This window comes from Vombatus ursinus, unplaced genomic scaffold (genome assembly GCF_900497805.2).
Source record: "Vombatus ursinus unplaced genomic scaffold, bare-nosed wombat genome assembly UNPS02009132.1, whole genome shotgun sequence".
Lineage (NCBI taxonomy): Eukaryota > Metazoa > Chordata > Mammalia > Diprotodontia > Vombatidae > Vombatus > Vombatus ursinus.
Window position 1 is genome coordinate 3,453,792 of NW_020948910.1, and position 12,633 is coordinate 3,466,424.

The 12,633-nt window shown below is 36.1% G+C and overlaps 1 protein-coding gene across 10 annotated transcripts in view; it reads right to left on the bottom strand.

The window, feature by feature from the left end:
• Positions 1-12,633, bottom strand: part of UTRN (utrophin) — a 620,052-nt gene that overhangs the window by 391,902 nt on the left and 215,517 nt on the right. For all 10 annotated transcript variants that reach the window (XM_027850670.1, XM_027850661.1, XM_027850663.1 and 7 more), the window contains 3 exons: positions 5,723-5,964; positions 5,383-5,563; positions 290-435 (listed from right to left, as the gene is read on the bottom strand). In XM_027850670.1, coding sequence (XP_027706471.1) covers positions 290-435; positions 5,383-5,563; positions 5,723-5,964 — 569 coding nt within the window. The remainder of the gene's footprint in view (positions 1-289; positions 436-5,382; positions 5,564-5,722; positions 5,965-12,633) is intronic.

Sequence of the window (12,633 nt, forward strand, 5' to 3'; positions counted from 1 at the left end):
AAGCATCACTCAGAAAATTAAATTAAAATGTAAAAATTATTATTCGAAATTCACAAAGCAAGACAAGTGTGAAAGAAATCATATCATTAAACTTCCCAATCTTTTCTCTAAGTATGTATAAAATTTATACTTCTGAAATTATTGAAGCTTAAGCTGCACGAAGACTTCAGGGATATTCATATAAAGGTTAATATTAACCTAGCAATTGAAGTAAGGTCTGCAAAACACCCAACACCTGTTGTTGCATCTGATCCTTGACTCAGACTTTCAAGACCTAACACAGTCTTACCATTTTCTCCTGTAGGGCCTTCTCAACTTTTGAAAGGTCACTCAGAGTATTCAGAGAAATCTGAGCCTTACTTTCTGATTCATCTAACACATTCTTCACTGTCTTCAATGTCTGTAAGTAGTCATCTCCAGGTTGACTCTTCAGATCTGTGTATTTTAGAAAAAATTAATTTAAGCAAATATTAGAAAGTCAGTTTTCTTTCACATATGTCAATCATTTTGTGTTGACTAGGCAGATATTCACTATATGTGTGAAATGTTCTAATTAAAACTAGGACAGTGTGTAAATTAAAAATATGCATAATGCTTTAAGCCTGGCATCACAATTTCAGTACTATTATGGTTGAGGCACCCAATATTAATTCACCTTTCCTTTCTGCATTCATTTTGATAAAAGATCTCAATAATGATAAATTTGTACTAATTTCTTTTCTTTTAGCCTGAGACTTTCCTTTCTTCTTCCCTCCCTTTCATAATAAAGCTACAACCTTTAAAGCACAAAAAAAAGTATAAATATCTACCAAAATTGTCATTGATCTCAGTCACGTGGACAAACTGTCACCTACAAAGTAGCATGAACCATTCTCAAAGTCCTTACTCCTGGTTACTATCAGTCAATTCTCAGATGTATGTACAATGATGTATAATGATATCTATCTAATATTAGCCTCAAAAATGTCTGAGGCATGCACTTCATTATGCTATTTTAAAAAAAAAATGAACCAACAATACTTTAAGTTCAAATGAACTTCCTTTTAAAGCATAAGAAGCAGCAGCCAATAGGAAGTACAGGTTAAGAAATTAAATACTGAATCTTGCCCACTGGCCTAAAGTCTACTTTGCAAGAGTGAGCAGAGGAAAAAGAGCTGTCTGCAAATCCCATGCTTGCCCGCTGAAGTCCACTTAACAAAGAAACCTGGCCTACAGCTACAAAACTTTGTCCCCAAGAGAGGAAATGTAATCTGTTTGGCAGACACACATTGAATCCTTCATTTCATCACAGGACCCATCATCACCACAAGCAAAAGGCATTATCAAACTAGCATCATGTTGCCAACACACAGGCCAAAGTAAGGCCTGGAAGAGCTGGAAGAGCCTATGGAACGCCTATATGATTGTATCGAAAACAACGAGGGAGAAGTACATCATTCCTTGAGGATATTTTTCTACAACTTGTGTACTTCAATGGGTTTTTGACCTCATCAACATAAGTATTCCTTCCATCTGAGCAAAATTAATCCCCTAAAAGCCAACATTAGTGATTGGGGGGGGGGGGGGCAGGAGAAAGGGGGAAATGCAAGGAAGCCTTAAAGAAACATTCCTGGATATTCTTAGTATACCTCAAATATAAATACATTCAGTTTTTCTCAAGGAAAACAAAATTCAAATCAAACTCAACAAAAGGGAGACTAACACAGCAAACTTGACCACAATAGCTGGAGGCAACAGAAAAGTAGCACGCCATTAGCAAACTTTGCATAGCAAACCGCTATATGGGTTTTTGACTTTGAGAATGGTTTTTTGACTTTCCTTCCTTTAATACACACACACACACACACACACACACACACGCACACACATATCCATGACCAGCTTCAGTCTCCTCTTGTTGGAGGACAAAACCACATGGAGAAATGGCGAATACCCTTCTGTAGGACGGCAACTATGAGAGAAGGGTGCTCACTCTAATGCCAGTTAGATGCCCCTAAATTTACCATGGAGTGAAAAGAGCTATCCTGGGTACGAGACCTCCATGGAGGCTCCCCAAAGTTAAAGGCATCATTATTGCACCAGTGGCCTCTCCAGTGTCAGATCAACCAGGACCCAATTCCAGGCCTCCAGGCACCCAATAAATTAATAATAATAAACAATAACAACCGTTTATGTAGAACCTACTATGTGCCAGGCACTGCTAAGTGTTTTATAAATATTATCTCATTTTTTCCCCACAACAACCTTGAGAGGTAAGAGCTATTATTATCTCCGTTTTACAGAGGTTAAGTGACTAGCCCAAGATCACATACCTACTGGGTGTCTGAGGCCATATTTGACCTCGGATCTTCCTAACTCCGGGTTCTGTGCTCCATCCACTGCACCATTCACCTGCCCCAATCCCCCTTAAGTCTAGTACTTTCCTACTGAAGAAAATGCTTGGAAAGGGCAGAAAATCTAGCCAGCCAAAACTCTGCTTGAACCTGCCATCAGAGGTAAGAATAATAGTCTTATGGCTTTTCCTCACCCCTGGTCCTAGATAGCTAGTCATTTCCAGGGAAGATAAAATATCTGAGGGGCTGTTCATGTTCCATATTTTCCCCTTAAAATTTGGGAATGAGTGTGTGAAAAGAGTACTGGATTTGAAGTCTGAAGACCATGGTTCATATCTCAGCTCTAACTTTTATTATCTGTATGTGTTCTCACTTTCCTTAACCCTCAGGTGTTGGGCTACATGATCTTGCAGAATCCTTCCATTTATACGATAGTTATTTGTTATTTGTTATTTTATACGTTGTTTTATTATGTGTTTGATATTTCTGAGTTTAAAAATTATAATAAACTCTTTGGGTATATCTGAATAAAATACAAACCAAGAATAAGACTCCCTACTCCCTTCCATCTTGGGGTGAGGGGGGGGTAGAAAAAAAAGGGCAACACAAAGTTTGGAAATGGCTATCTCAAAATGTGGGATTTCTTTGTAAAAATGTATTTCATCTTGAAGGTAACATCTTTGTCCTGACACTGATTATATCACCTTTAAAATATCTGGGTTTGTCCTAATTATTTCTTAACCTATTGTCCTATGTTAAACATGGCCGATTGATTCTGTGCCTAGATTCTCTAGGTTTCGCTTTGGGTTTGGCCTTAAAAAGCCAGACTAGATGGTTCTAGAGCTCTAAATCCCTAATAATTAGAGAAATGCAAATTAAAACAACTCTGAGGTGCCATCTCATACCTATCAGATTGGCTAACATGACAGAAAAGGAAAATGACATATGTTAGAGGGGATGTGGAAAAATAGGTACACTAATATTTGGATGGTGGAATTGTGAACCAGTCCAAACATTCTCAAGAACAATTTGGAACTATGCCCAAAGAGCTAAAATATTGTGCATAGCCTTTGATCCAAGCAACAGCACTACCAGTTCTGCATCTTAATGAGATAAGAGAAAAACAGGAAAAGAAATACATGTACAAAATTATCTATAATAGCTTTTTGTGTGGTGGCAAAGAATCGGAAAATGAGGAGATGCCCATCAACTGGGAAAGAGCTGAACAAGTTGTGGCTTATGATTGTGATGGAATACTGTTATGCTATGAAAACAAGCAGGATGGCTTCAGAAAAACCTGGAAAGACTTGTATGAACTGATGCAAAGTAAAGTTAACAGAAATAGAAGAACATTGTACAGGAATATTGTAACAGTAATTGACTGTGAATGATTTCACTACTCTGATCAATACAACAATCCATGCCAACATCCAATACAATAATCCAAGAGACAAAGGATTCTTGAAGAAAAATGCTATACACCTTCAGAGAGACCTGATGAACTCTGAGTGAAGATTAAAGGATATTTCTTTCACTTTATTTTTCTTGCTTTTTTTGAAATATAATACAGAAATATGTTTTGCATGAATATATAGACATGTATGTATATATATGTATATAAAATAAAATGTGAATATTATATTTCTTGTCTTCTCAATGGTTAAAAGAAGGACAGGAAGGAGGAAAAGAATTCAGAACTGAAAATATTTTTTAATTAAATTAAAGGAATGAAAGAGAGACAGAACTAGAGCAAAATGAGGAGACAGATAGGCTTTCAGTGCTGAAGCAATTTCAACACCAAATGAAGTATAGAGAGAATATATAGGTTCTTGAGGGCAATGGGTCTTGTCAGACTAGTCATCTAAGCCTCCAGGTTTCCCTGGCTTCCGTCAAGTCCCAGCTAAAATTCCATCTTCTAAAACAAACCTCTCCCAATACTCAATTCTAGCACCTTGCTTCTGTTGATTATCTCCAATTTATCCAGTATGTAACTTGTTTATACATAGCATGTAACATATCTCAGTCATTAGAATGAGAGCTCCTTAATAGCAAGGACTGATACTTGTTTACCTTTGTACCTCCAGCTCATTAGCACACAGTAGGTGCTTAATAAGTGTTTGCTGACTGAGGAAAGAAAAAACATCTTTACTATTTAGGGGCTTAGATACAAGCCTTTGCATTTTCTTCTGGAACAAACAAAACTTTGCCTATTTTCAGTGCTGTATTTGCTATGTGACATGCCTGCACGAGAGGTGATGGCTCTTTAACTTTTTTTTTTTAAGGGCAATTGGAGTGAAGTGACTTGTCCAGGGTCACACTGCTAGTAAGTGTCAAGTGTTTGATCTGAGGCTGGATTTGAACTCAGGTCCTCCTGACTTCAGGGCCAGTGCTCTATCCACTGCACCACCTTGCTGCCCTGCTCTTTAACTTTTTAAGAGGAGAATCAAATAGGATTTCGTCCCAGGGGAAACCTCAGGTTTGCCTATCAATCAAACAATAGAACAAGTAAGATGCCCCCACGACCAAACCTAATAAGCATAAACCCAGAGTTTAGATTCTGATTGTTGACTGAAAATTTTAAAGTTTTAAGAAACTAAAAGAGGACCGATGCTGATACACAAACATATCACTAGTAAAAAACACTCCATCATTACCAAAAAGAGTCAGGTAGATGATAACAAATGATCAAAATTCCCTAGTAATTATTTCACAGTAATGTAATCAAATCCAAGATTCTTTGCCAACAAAGATAAAAGATTTCTTAAGTAACTCCTTAAAAACCACCTATTACCATGATTTTATTTTCACTTAGAATTATCTGAATTACCCTAATTACTAAGTCAGGCATTAAGATCAACAGCAATGATTAGAGCAAAGAAACATTCTGAAGGGGTTGGGGAAGGGGAAGATTTCCAGGAAATATACTGTCTTATACATGGAAGGAGGCCCTAAAGTATGATTAATAATAAGAACAAGGCCAAAGACTGCTAAACCATGAAAGCAAACTGTAGATAAAAAATGAAAAAGGACAGAATGTGGAATGATTTACCTTTCTCCAACTGCTGCTGACATTCCTCCAAATTCTGTTGCACAGATCTGTAGTGATCTATAAAGCTCTCCAGACTCTTCTGAATGAAACTTGGAGCAGAGGGCTGAGACATAAGATCCATACAGCTGGAACTCATCATTTCAATTTGAGGGCCAAGACTAAGCAGATGTGTTAGTTCCCACTATGGAATGGAAACATACACATATAATGGGAAAAGAGGCAAAAGAATCTACACAAAGAAACATGACTTGCACCAATATTAACTGTAAAAGTAAAAGCTCAGTGAAACTGGGTACTGACTTCAGAATGCATCTATGAGGCAAGGAGGTTATCTACCTACCTGGCACGAATCCTTCAGACCTGGACCAAACTGCTGAGTAGTATCTGAAAAGGGAGAGTTTTTCACCCATTCTTCCTTTTCCTTGACAGCCTTTTCAAGCTCATCCAAATCTTTAAAGAATGCATTTATATCATCCTGAAGCTGAATTTTTCTTGAAACATCTTCCAAATTCCATGCCAAACCTTTCCATTCTGATAGGACCCTCTCCAAGACTTTTTTTACATCATCTGCAGAAAGTCCTTCTAGAACAATTCAGAAAACAAGCAAGCATAGTCTTAATTCATCACCAAATTTGTCCTAAAATATTTTAACAAACTCTGACAAAATGAAAACTGGAGTGAAAAGTTGATCTTAACACCAAGGGTGTAAATGGATAGGTTTCTGGTTTTGTTTTTTTTTTTAAAAAAAAAAACACTATAAGTTAGAATGTTTAGAGAACATTTATATTTCAAGAAAAAAAACTCATGTCATAAAAAGACAAAATTATACAATGTTCTTGCTATCCACTGAATTGGGTGCTAAAAGCTTCAAGGTTCCACAAATATATATAAATTAGATTCAGGAGAAACATGACCAAATATTAATATAATATACTATTGAATTTTAAGTTATCAATACAATTATCTCCCCCTTCACTTTCTTCCTCTATCACAAAGTAATTAAATTAATACCGCTATTCCTGAAAATGAATGTCAATGAGTTCTCCTGTGATGCTAAACACCATCCCTGTGACTTTCCCAATCAAAACAAAACAAAACAAAACAACAAACCCCCCCCCCAAAAAAAAACACCTCTCCTTGGCTACCACATCCTTAAATGACTTTTCTTTCCCTATTAGTCTGTAAGCTCCTTGTTGGCAAGGAAGTCTGCTGCTTTTGGTATTTGTATCCTCAGTGCTTAGCATCCTGTCGGTAAGAATTCAGTAAATTTCTTGTCACTCATTCATTCATCGTATGATCAAGGAATCTCCAAGTTACAAGGGACCACAGAGGTCATCCAGTCAAGGCCATTTATTGTACAGAGAGATGGTTTTGTGCAGTAGGAAGAGGAGGAGGAGGAGCAGTAGTAATAGCAGTGGTTAGCATTCATAAAGCGTTTATTATGTGCCAGACACTGTGCTAAGCACTTCAATCATATCTCATTTAATGCAGCCAACAACCCTTGGAGGTAAGAACTATTATTCTCCCATTTTACAGATGAGGAAATTAAGACAGAGGTTAAGTGACTTGCCCAGGGTGACACAACTAACAAGCTAGAAAGTGTCAGAGGCTATATTTGAACTCAGGTCTTCCTGAGTGAGGCCCAGTGTTCCATCTACTGTGTCACCTAGTTGTCCTCAAGGTGACAGAGCTTATCAGTAATAGCAAATAAAGTTTATAAAACATTTTGGTTATCTCATCTAAATTTGCTCCTTACATTAGGCTAGAGAGGTAAGTGTTCTTTCTAGCTTCATTTTACAAACTAATGCTCAGAGATAACAAAGCGACATGCCTAGGACCACATACAAAGGAAGTGTCATAGGAGAGGTCTGAAACTGGGTCAGCTTGACTCCAAGTACAGCAGTCTACCCATTTTATGCTGACTCTCTAGTAGCTAAGCAAGGATTGACACTCTGGTCTCCTAACTGCAAGTGCAACTGGATTTCTTAATTTTACTGCCTTCCCTCTATTAATTATTTCCTATCTATCTTGTATATAACTTAGTATCCCCGATGCTTAGCACAGCATCTGGCACATAATAGGTGCTTAATAAAGATTTGTTGATTGAGTGATCAGCATAATCATCGGTATCATTTAAGATTGCCCATTAAGAAAAGATATACCAAATTTATAGGCTAACTGGAAATACTACTTCACATATTATGTATCTCAAAAAGAAAAATCAATCCACTGAACATGAAAATCTTTTTCATTATGGCTTTGAAGGCTGAGATCATTTTGAAAATTATTGCAAAAAGTATATATGCTGAATTAGAAAGAAATCACTGTGCTTTAAGGACATAAAGCATTTTCAGAGGAGTGGTATGAAGTGGGTGGATGAACAATTCTGCATTGTACACTCATGAATAAATACCAGGGAGGAAAATCAGAGTTGTTTCAAAAAGAAGAAAAAAAGTAACATGGCCAACAAAAAGTTACTGACACCATTTAGAATGTGCATTTTCCTTTCTATATAACTGTGCCCACTGAATAACTGAAATAACATAAATATAAAGGCATGTAATTTGAAGATACTGTGGATTTAACACGTCATATCAGTTTATGTATTGTGCCCCACAAGTACATATGTATGTGTATATTATATACATATGTATGTACATTATATGTGTGTGTGCATGTATGTGTATATATACACATACATACATGCATTCACACATATATACATGACTCAGGAAAAACATGATCTTACATTTCAAGTAGCTACTATTAAAGTTCACTTATCCGTAATAAATAAGATGATCAAAAAAAGAAAAGATTTACAAAATCAAATAACCCACAGACTTTGTGAATAAATTTCACCAAACTTCCACATCCAATATTTTATCAGATCAGTAAGAAATGTGAAAAAAAACATTGTTGGCAGTTTCAGCTCCATTTATGTTATGGATAAAGATAACATCAGTTACACACTTATAGGCATATCACTTCTATTTCAGGCACACTCACAAATATAAACTGAACCAATAACATTTGTAATCTCATTGATGTGAATATTCCATTCAACAATGCAAATCAACAATGAAAATTTGCCAGCAATGCAACCCACCTCAACTAGGGGCAGCTAGGTAGGACAGTGGATAGAGCGTTGGCCCTGCAATCAGGAACACTGAGTACAAATCTGGCCCTAGACACATTTAATATGTGACACTGGGCAAGTTACTTACTCTGTTTGCCTAGATTTCCTCAACTGTAAAACCCTCCAGAGTTAGTGGTGAAGACCAAATGAGGTAATAATTGTAAAATGCTTAGTACAATGCTGCTTGTTGTTGTTTAGTTCCATTCAACTCTCCATGACCTGATTTAGGGTTTTCTTGGCAAAGATACCGGAGTGGTTTGCCATTTCCTTCTCCAACTCACTTGACAGATGCAGAAATGGAGGCAAACAGGGTTAAGTGACTTGCTCAGGGTCACACAGCTAGTAAGTGGCTGTGGCCAATTTTGAACCCAGGACTTCCTGACTCCAGGCCCAGCCCTCTATCCTATGAGTCATCTAGATGCCAGGAAAAGTTAGAAAGTCTTCCAGTTGGAGGTGCCACATGAATACCATGCTCACTTTATTACACTAAGATAAATCTTCCTGATTCCAGGGGCTGTGTCCGCTGTGCATCTACCTGGCATATCGTTAACACTATATAAACGTTAGTTATCGTGTTTGTCTTCTCATAGGTGATTTACCATGTCTAAAATGCGTCCACTCCACACACCTCACCTCTATATTATAGAATCACTAAGTTCCGAGCCCAGCTCAGATAAAACCTTTTATCCAACAACTTTCCTGATCACCTCCAGTTGTAAATGCTTTCTCCCCCATGAGGTCACTTTTTATTACTTTTTATCAATTTTGTACTAATTAATCTCTGTGCATGTTACATCCCCTAGGAGAAAGTAAGTTCTCTGAAGGTAAGAGGTTGTTTGGTTTTGGATTTTGTATCCTCTACAACCCAGTACTTTGTCTTTTACCCATACATGACCGTTACCTGTTTGCTGAAATGAATTGAAGATTTAGCAAAAAGGACTCTGTAAAGTGGCTAAGCTCGCATTTTCTCCAAAGTACTCATAAATTCTAAGGGGGCAAGATAACCTTCATTTTAGAAAGTTTTACTATTTTGATAGCCTTATCTCCCCTCATTCACCCTTTCCATACACACCAACATATAATTTAATGTCCTTCAAAGGAGGACTAAGAATTGAGAAACAAAATTATACATGGCTCTATGTTGTTAGTTCAGGAGAGTTTTAATTATTTTTTCACTTCAACATTATATTCTCAGAAGTCATGAGTTCCATATAAGAATTTTCTTTGTTCCACATAATAATTCACATTGTGAAGGTTATCAGTAAAAACTAAAATCATTAATTGTACAAAAATGAAATAATTAATTATTCAAATAATTAATTACCTGTATTATAGGATATGCCTATATAAAACACAAACACCGCAATACAGAATGACCTTTTCATTGATATGATGTCCTTATGAGATATATAGAAAATATTTCTTAAAATACAGTACTATCAAATTTCATAGCATAATAAAAATATTCCCAAAGAGGCTATATAAAACTCATGACATTTGCCAGATATGATGAGGTTCAATTTTTAAAGCAAAATTGTGCGGCTGTTTAACTTCCATTCACAGGAGACATATCCATGATTTGGTAATAGCTAGAGGTCTCTTGGAGGGGAAAAAAAATGCCCTCATCAACCAAACCAACCAGTTTTCTCCAATACTTCTATATAAACAAAGAAGCAGGAGGCCACTAAGTCCTTAATGACTCAAATACATTAGGCAGAAAATTCCTCCCAGTCTTAGATATGGTAACATTTAAGATGGAACCAGTTGAAGAAGAACACTAGATCATTTGAACATGTTTTATTAAGAATTTCATATGCTTTTTCAACTGATTTTCATCATTCTCATCTGCATCATTAGCTAACTTGACTTTGACCAAACCGAAGTTAAGCTCTATCTCCAACTACATTAATTACCAATGTTTCAGAAGTACATATTTATACAAAAACCATTCACCATAATGACAGCTTTATTTAGGTTCTATTTTTTAGCTTTTCACCAGAATAAGTAATATCCCCACTGATGCTGAGAATTAGGACGAAAAGATCATAGATGTAAAGCTGGAAGGGAGCTTAGAATTCAACTAATCCAGGAGTTCTTAATCTGGGGTCCATGAACTTTTAAAAAAATATAATGTGATAACGGTTTCAACATAATTGATTTCCTTTGCAATCCTATGTATTATATTTTATTCATTTAAAGACATTTTAAGAATGACTTCACCAGACTGCCAAAGCAACCAACGCCAGTGGTTTCAAACTCAATTAGGAACAAAAGCCATTATACTATATAGTTCATAAAGATATCTACAGGCCACATACTGATTTAAGAAACCACATATTAACATTATCTATGTTCCAGTGTACTTTTATTTTGTTAAATATTTCCCAATTACATTTTAATCTGGTTCAGTTCATCAAGAGTGTTGTGAGCCAAATGAGTCAAACCACATGTTTAATATGTCTCTTTCTAAACCAATCCTCCCCATTCTACACTTGAGGAAAGTGAAGCACATAGAGGTAAAGTGACTTTTTTTAACGTCACATGATTAGTAAGTAATTTGCAATCTGGGATGCTAACGCAGATTCTCTAATTCCATCCCCAGCACCCTTTCCAGATCACTAGGTTGCAGTGCATCAAAATAACAATAGCGAGGACACTGTGGAGAAAGAAGTTCACAGTAAAAGTTTCTTTGATTCCCAAAACTTAAAAGCAGTAAAAGTTAAGGAGTAAAGGAAAGCAGGGGGCCATCAAGACATCACCATTCTACAATATGTTGTTTAAAAACCTGGAAAGACTTACATGAACTGATGCAGAGTGAAATGAGCAAAACCAGAAGAACATTGTACGCAGTAACAGTCACACCGTGTGATGACTGACTTTGATAGACTTAGCTTTTCTCATCAATGCAAGGATCTAAGACAACTCCAAAAAACTCATGATGGAAAATGCTATCCACATTCAGAAAAAGAACTATGGAGTCTGCAGATCAAAGCATATTATTAGTTTTTTCTTTTATTTTGTTTTGTTTCTTCTTTCTCGTAGTTCCTCCTATTGGTTCTAACTCTTCTTTACAACATGACCAATGTGAAAATATTTTTAATAGGTAGGTATATGTAGAGCCTATATCACACTGCATGCCATCTTGGGGAGGGAGGAAGGAAGGGAGGGGGAGAAAACTTAAAACTCAAAAGCTTATGGAAATGAATATTTAAAACTAAAAATAAATAAACTAATTTTTTAAAAAGAATGAATTTCTGAAGACACAAAAGAAGATAATTCTAATACGGAAAAAATATCAGTGTTATCTGAAAAGTCCAAAGTGGATGCATGGAAAACCCATGGATCAACTTAGATTTTTAAAAGCACATGGACAGAAGATGAAAACAAAGGAACGTGACAGAGGATTGATATTAAAGTATGTCTTAGTTTATAAGAATAGTGTCAAGAGTGTTAAAACCCAGAATGAGCTATTACTGTTAAGAATGACTCAGAACAGCCAAAGGGTGGGTTGGATTTTTGTATTGTTTTTATTGTATTGGGGTAAGAGAAGGAAAAGAGAAGGGATAGTACTACTTCATAAGGCAGGTAAGACAATAAAAATTGACAAGAGAAAAAAGTCAGAGTAATTTAATTCATAGTTTCCTTCTGTTTTCTCTATGAAGGAGAATAAACGTTGCACTAGGAGAAAAAAGAACAAAGCTGACTAGTAAGTAGCTGATACTTAAAATCAGTAAAAATATAGTAAGAGAACACTAAGTGTTCCAGTATTCCAGTGTAAGAACACTAATTCTGGAGGTGAAATTCTCCAATTGTAACATGCAATAAAAAAAAAAGGGAGAAGGAAGGGAGAGGACCAGAGAGGAAAAAAAAAGATTCAAAGTATGGTCTTATATGTAGGTGGTCTATAAACAAGTGGGTTGTTTTGCTAGGGGTTAAGAGGTTTTCTAGACTGTTGGAATACTACTGAACTGATATCATTGCCTTGATGAGTTTTTTTTGTGTGGTCCTTGCCATGTTACTGCCTATTGATACTGTATCTACTTGTAGGATTTTTTTTTTAATTCAGTTACTTTTAACAATGAAGAAAGAAAGAGAAAGAGCTACCTCCTAGAATT